Raw genomic sequence first — 7,256 nt, forward strand, 5'->3', positions numbered from 1 at the left:
TTAAGTCATAAATAGTCCTGAACTGAAAGCACAATGCCCGCAATTCATTCTTGTCCAACCATGCAGTTGAACCGGTTCCCGATGTTCCCGGTAGATGCTCAGAGAATGAGACATTTGCTCCTTTAAAAAAATGTTTTCATACCATGTGGTCAGGTGTTGCATAACAGTGGATTTATTTTAGAAATGATCAGACTTGGTAGCATTTACACCTCATGCCTAAATATTTTTGATTATATTTTAATATGTGTTAATCAGACGCTGTTTAGCACACCTTTTGTGTTTTTCTCCAGTTCCAGACAAGAACTGTGTGCAAGCAATGTTTTGTAGAGCTCTTATACTTATAATTACAAACTAACTAAACAAGATGGTCTGACCTAACCTCCGCCCCTGGTGCACCAATGTGACATCTGCCGCGGTAGGGTTAACAAATTGACTTCTGCCCCCACCAAACACCAAACATCACAGAACCTGTGAGAGGAAAATGAAAGATGAACATGTTGAGATGCGATATCATACGTCTAAACAATGTTAACCTTTATTAAACACCACGGTGGACAAAAGCAATGTTGGAAAAACGGACGGCAAAAGATTCAACAAGCCATATAACAAGATAATTCACTGTTTCTGGCTTTGCTCAAAACTCTTGGTTTGTGGAAGGTAAAAACTGCAACAAGTCCCAAAGAAAAATGAGAATTATAAACACTGGCCATTAAGCAATAAAGGGACAGAAAATTACACTGTAATTTACAATAAGGGCTTTAAAATGTAAACTGTGAGTTCTGAAATTCCCTGAATCTTCTAATTAGTTTTCTGATATTAAACATGAAATACAAAAACACAACTACAGCGTTTTCCTTAAGCCTTTAAAATGAGCTGGGAGTAATCAGGTGAAAATGAGACTTCATTGTATCTGTTTAATTGACTTGAGCTTCAGTTCACTGTACTCTCTACAGTAAACCCAGTTTCCACTGGGCAGATAATCAGTGGCGCTGTGTTCCTCCCATTGTCGTGAAGGCACGGATTAAAGTATGGGTACAGGGGCTCAGAAAAACAACATCCTTTGTAGGTGTAGATGTGAGTCTTTGCGTCAGCGTTGTAGAATGACACTGATCCTTCTTCGTAGTCCAGGAAAATGCCCACTTTCGTAGGGATTTCATGGAGGTTGAGGACGACGGAGGGTCCGGCGCAGGCCCGGAGACTCTCCCCCTTCCGCCTGCAGATCGCCCAGTAGCCGCTGTCTGGACGGACGGTTATGGAGCCCTTCCTGTTAATGGACTCCTTGGCCACACCAAGATCCCAGTCTGTTTTATCCCCTACCTATTAAATAAATCAGAGCACAAAATTAAACAACTGACAAGATTTCACAAGGGGATTCAGTTGGGTGAATTAGTCATCTAATTCAAAGGTCAAATCTTAAAACTCCTTGCTACATCAGACAAGATTAAAACTGCAATTCTCATCCATCTCTGAGTTATACATTGCATCCAAGTTAGCAATTCTCCTACACTGTATGTCACTGTTCAGCAATGGTTGTGATTCTGACAACCTCTTACCTTGACCACCCAGTATCGTCTCCCGGAGGTGAAGCTTTGTTTCCCCAGAACGGCAACACAGGAATCGAACCTGCGAGAGTTATTCGGAAGCGCATGCTTTCTTTGTTGGGAGCTCAGGCTCACCTGTGGATAACCGTCATGATATTTGTTAGTCCAAAACTAACATGTCTAAAACTCTGAAGAGCAGGTTATAGTGAGGGATGATGCAGTCTCTCAGTAAAATGTACCTTTTTACCATCCGGGGACAGAAGCAGCCAGCTGGCAGCAGTCGCAGGGTCCAGAGTCACATCCACTGAGGATGGATAAATGTAAACAATGTTAATCTCTCTAAGGGTGACTTCACATCATCCCTGCTTAGTCTGCTTTAATCAAACTTTAGTTCGTTTAGTCCGGTTCGTTCGGGGAGTTCAAATCGAACTTTGATGCGGAACATAAAAGCAAACTGTGGTGGAACTATGTGAACGGCAAAAGGACCAGGAACTGTTCCAAATGCAGGAAGCGAAACCAAAACCAGAAACCAAAACCAATGTGTGTCTAACACTAGTAGGAGAAATGTCTTGAGGTTCATTTTCATTCACATTTTATGAAGAAGGAAGTTGCGCTTATGTCTTCTTCAGAGGTTCTTGGTACAGAGCCAACATTGTTCAAAAGCCAACATTGTTTGCTTGTTCACTCAGCAGGTTTCTCAAAGGGTTTGGTTCATCTGACAGAGGCGCAGTGTGAAAACAAACCGCAGCAGCTGAAAACATTACAAAACAAATGTTGCACCTAATCAAACCAAGTCTACCAAACTATCAGGTCTGAAATTATTCTAAGTATCACTGAAGTTTTTCATGTTTGTCCTGGTAAACCCTGAACATTTTGGTTCAGTGTTAGAGAAAAATACATTTCCTTCACTACCTTAAAGTTTCATACTCATACCTGCAAATTTGACCATCTTGGTGACTTCTGAAAAGAAATGGGAAAAAACAATCGATTTAAATCATTTCATAAATCAACTTGGAAATGAGCAAAGTAAAATCTTCATGAAGGACTTCAGAGAAACATTGCATGCAATGTCAATTAATTAGTCACAGACCTTCAGCACAAAGGTTCTTTTCAAGTTCTTGGCAGAGGTCCACCAGCTGGGAGAAGGTCGTCCTCACGCGTCTTATGTAGATGTCGGGGTCAACACTGACCTCGGACCAGTTCGTTGTCGACAGCGGAGAGCTCAGACAGGGGAAGCTCTAAAATGATTCATTCAGTGAACACAACAAACACATTTAACAGGCAGAAACAAGCCTGGTATCATGGCTACATTGGTGAAATTGACCTGGTATAATCTGATATATTAGATTGCGTTATGTCCTATCAGTTTAAAATGATCTTTTTGTGGTGATCAGTCCAGGTCTGACCTGCAGCAGATGCAGTGGATCCTTGGTGTTCTCCAGGTAGTGCAGCTCGCTGCGTCTCCTCTGCAGTTCGCCGAGCTCCTGGTCGAGCTCTTCCAGAAGATCCTCGGCTCTCCGTTTCGCTGCTTCGTGCTTTTCTTCGAGCTCCTCGATGAGCAGAGCCTGGTTTCTCTCGATGGCATTTATTGCCAGGTTAGCTACGTGAACACTGGTTTGTATCTCCTTTTCCTTCTCTATCTGCAAGTGTAGAGAAAACGAAAACCGATTTCACAGACTAAAGAAAAACAAGTTAGATGTGTAAATTTTTTTATTATTATTATTTCCAGAATGTGCATAGAATTGTTCTTTGTGAATATATTGAAAACAAACGGCAGGTCCCACTGAGCACATTTATTCTGTTTTGATAAGACTTGTTGATAACTCAGCTCAGAGCTGGATGACACATATCAGTCTATTGATAATTGTTTAATAACGTGCCGAGTTTGGGTTATCATTATCTAAAAGCCATAACCATCAAAAGGCTTGGAACGTATCACTCTATGTGTGACGGTTCTATAAAATATATTCACTTCCTGAGATGACTGACAACAAGGGTTTCACTATTTATTTTTTTAGCTGTACTAGAACATTTCAATCAAACACCAAGAACTCCTGATGATGTGTTGATATAGCAGCAGCAGTAATGATTGCAGATAATGCAATAAATCCATTGGACACCTTGACAGTATAAACATGCAGTGAAGTGAATTTGAACTGAACTAAAAGCCTTACCCTGCTCAGCTCCACGGAGTTCTTGATTTCCTCAGTCTTTTTCAGTCTGGTCTGGATCATCTCTTGAATCTCTGCTTGAACCACCTTCAGCTGTGCCTGAACAAAAAAAAAATTAAAGTAGCAGCACAGATTGTCTTAAAGACCAATAGAACTTGGTTCATAAGGTTATGAAATAAATAGTTTGGTGTAAATGAGAGTAAAATAAAACAACTTAGTGGGTGATAAAAGCCAAGCAATGATCCAGAACGCTGCTGCTGCTGGCGTTCTGACTAAAACCAGGAAGATGGAGTTCTAAAGTCCCACTTTTGACTAGTAGTAAATGAATCATTGATCAGCATGTATTGATGATTTCATTGGTGGCATTTGACAAAATTGTATCACTTGAATGATATTTTTATGGTGCAAAGCACTTTGAACTGCCTTGTCGCTGAAATAATACCTTGACCCGCCTGCTCTCTTTCTCCATAGGAACGACTTCGTGGTGCTTGTGGTCCCTCTCGGTGCAGCTCGCGCACACGGGGGTCTGCTCCTTCTTGCAGAACATCTCCAGGGGCTTGTTGTGGTTTCTGCACAGGTGACTTGTGCTGAAGGTGGCCGGATCCGTCAGCCTGTGCTTCGTCATCACCGGATCCCTCAGGTGAGGCACCAGGTGCATTTCGCAGTAAGACGCCTGGCAGACCAGGCATGACTTCACCGCCGTCAGCTTGTCTTCGCTGCAGATGTCGCAAGTTACGCTGTCGGCTTTTAAGGACCGTCTGGAGGAGTTTTTCCTCGGCGCCGGCTCTGGCCTGCTTGCTTGTTTTCTCCTCATAGACCTTTTTGTCGTGACACGGAACTCGGGTTTAGTGAAATGGCAGAGCAACATGTTCAATCATTGTACGATATTGTAACAGATCCGTACCTTTTGAATTGTTCGGTAATGTCTTTTAAGACGATGTTGACCCTGAGGTCTGGACGGGTTTGGAAGCTCTCTTTGCACAGCGGACATTCAGACTTGTGGCTTGCGTCCCAGAAGCCTTTTATGCATTCAAGGCAGAAGTTGTGGCCGCATGGGATGGACACCGGATCGTTGAAGCTGTCCATGCAAATGACGCACAGGACTTGCTCCTCGGACAAAGCGTACGACATGTTTCTGGGTGGATAAAAAAAATGACACAAGGTTACCTTTTCATGGAAGGGAAAGACAATCTAAAAAAAATAAATAAAGAAGAAGCATATTCTTCTCTATTACATGAAAAACTGGACTTATAGACCCTGAATTAGAAAAAGTTCACAAAATTACTCGTAACTAAACCATTTCTCAAAGGTACCATTCAGTACTTTTCAGTTGAATCTCGCATCCTCCCACAATGCCCTGCAGTCCGACACTCATATTCATGCTATTTATTCTGTGTCTCTCTGGCTGTGTTTATGTCTTCTCAGACAAGTGATGAAAGTATTTTTTTATACTGTTTACAGCATCTTTAATTATATAATAAGCCAATGTTATTGGCCTATTAGAATTAATTGGAGGCGGATGTGCTTTAATGCCAGACCTGGAACACACTGTTTTCTCGTTTTCTTGGTTGACGCGGTAGGAAGGTCAAACAAAGAGAATTACGCAAATGTACAAGTCCAGTTAATCCCTGGAAACAATTTACGGATTCTTGAAGGTGACACAATCATCTGTTCAAACAATTATATGCAAGTAACATGATGGGAATGTCCATTGTTACATTTGGAGGAAGAACGGGGATCGTCCTAACCGGTGATGTTTAGCTGCTTTATAAAACAAATGCCATCATGAGGAAAGTGGAAATATTGACTCACCATCCAAAGACATCAGCCAGGAAGAAAAACGCTTAGGCACAGATTGGTTTCCCAAAAAGGATAATGACTCTGAGCGCAGAGCCAAGGTGCTTACAATGTGGTTTCAGGAGAACAAAGACAGTATTTTGGTGTGACCATCACAAACTTCTGATATGAATCTTATCGAGGAATTGTGGGAGGATCTGCAAAGGTGTGAATGAGTGAGGCTTTCTACAAAATGGACTCCGTTCCACCAGTCCTGTCAGGAGAAATGGCCCAAAACTCCAGCAAACCATTGTGAGAAGTTTGTGGAAGGAAACCCAAAAGGTTTGACCCGAGTCATGCAGTTTAAAAGACATCCTGGCTACTGTCCCCATGTATGTAGACGTCAGAATTTGAAGAACGTTACAAAGGAATCTAAGAGTTTTCATTTTGGTCGTTCTAACTATCCAAAAACCAGAGATTTAGTTTCAGACAACGAGAAGAAAATGTGCATGAGTGTTTTTTATGTGGTGTGTGTAAATACCTGGCTTCAGCTGCATATAATTTCATAAACAGTAGTTTGTGCCAAACGGTTAACACTGAGCGCAGTTAAGAAGCAATTCAAAAACAATCGTACGTACTTGCTGGTAGTAATTCTTAACAGTTTGCTCCATGGCCTTGTTTATAATGGCAGTCATAATAATTAACCCTAATAATGTTATTTAATAGGCGAAATTAAATAACAGTGAAGGGAAGTGAGATTTAAAAGCATCTGCACTTCCTGATCATTTTTTCACATCTGCCAGGTTAAAGTCCAGAGCCTGACTGGGATCCCCTTTGCTCCATTAGTCGGCTGCGGTTTGTTGTTGTTTTTAACGCATTCAAGAGGATTTTAAAAATAGCAGCCTGCACATTCCTGCTGCAGGTGGAGTCTGCAAGCAGCCGACAGGCTTCCAAAACCATGGTGACTGCTGGGGATCAAATGCTGTAATTTTGCTCTTAAAATCATAATCCCTTTTCTGGCAAAACACTTGGAGCAATGTTACGTTTTAAAGGTGCCGCACAAATAAATGTTGCCGTAAAAACGTAAAAATGTTCAACTCGGTTCAGATTATGTTAGCATTGTAAGTTTAAAACGTTAAATTGTTTAAATGATTTAGTCATTTAATTATTACATTTCATTTAAATAAACATTTAGTACTATTATTATTATTATTATTATTATTTATTTATTTTATTACTATTATTATCCAGGTTCAGCAAAAAGCATTATTTCTGGAGATCTTGTTCAAACAGTAGCACACATTTGTTCACCTCAGCTAAGAAATAATCATAATGTTACGTATAATTATTAAAGACGTCTTACCTGAGTGGGTCGACGGCCTTCCCCAGCTGTGTTAACTTCCACGAGACTCTTTGCTCTTTTTATGTTGGAAGCTACTCCCACCGATCAACCGGTTTCTCCAGTTTTACCGACTCTCTGCTCTGAGTTTTCACTTTAGAGTCTCTGAGAAACACCTCCGTGATTTCCACATCAGTTTTGTTTGTGCACCGTAAACTTTAGCTTCTACACCTTGATCAATTTGAAGTCCTTTTACCTTAGAAACGGGTTCAAAAGCTGCAGGTAAATTTAACCCTCAGACATTAATCAATACTGCTTCAATCAAAGCTTAAAACACACTCCAGACAATTTTATTTAACACACTCTAAATCCCTGCTGGCAGTCTTTTTTTTTGTTTGTTTTTTTTTTTTTTTTGTGGATTTCACAGAT

The 7,256-nt window shown here is 40.8% G+C and overlaps 1 protein-coding gene across 1 annotated transcript; it reads right to left on the reverse strand.

Moving 5' to 3' along the window:
- Positions 1-513: 513 nt before the first annotated feature.
- LOC106925221 (E3 ubiquitin-protein ligase TRIM21-like) lies at positions 514-6,960 on the reverse strand. The gene is made up of 10 exons (XM_014999390.2): positions 6,852-6,960; positions 4,617-4,847; positions 4,155-4,530; positions 3,716-3,811; positions 2,948-3,181; positions 2,632-2,779; positions 2,475-2,501; positions 1,781-1,845; positions 1,554-1,676; positions 514-1,317 (listed from the first exon to the last, which is right to left on the reverse strand). The coding sequence occupies exons 2-10, from the start codon at positions 4,841-4,843 to the stop codon at positions 931-933; spliced, it is 1,683 nt and encodes a 560-aa protein (XP_014854876.2). The 5' UTR covers positions 4,844-4,847; positions 6,852-6,960; the 3' UTR covers positions 514-930.
- Between the last annotated feature and the right edge of the window lie 296 nt (positions 6,961-7,256).

Source organism: Poecilia mexicana, unplaced genomic scaffold, assembly GCF_051168715.1.
Source record: "Poecilia mexicana isolate PSO_F unplaced genomic scaffold, ASM5116871v1 scaffold_18, whole genome shotgun sequence".
In the NCBI taxonomy this organism is placed as follows: Eukaryota; Metazoa; Chordata; class Actinopteri; order Cyprinodontiformes; family Poeciliidae; genus Poecilia; species Poecilia mexicana.

Excerpts from the sequence above, each read along its gene's own strand:
- LOC106925221 (XM_014999390.2), bottom strand. The coding sequence starts at position 4,843 with ATGTCGTACGCTTTGTCCGAGGAGCAAGTCCTGTGCGTCATTTGCATG. Across the intron at positions 3,812-4,154 it reads AAGAGAGCAGGCGGGTCAAG|GCACAGCTGAAGGTGGTTCA; the intron begins GTATTATTTCAG and ends TTTTTTGTTCAG. Across the intron at positions 2,502-2,631 it reads AAAGAACCTTTGTGCTGAAG|AAGTCACCAAGATGGTCAAA; the intron begins GTCTGTGACTAA and ends ATTTCTTTTCAG.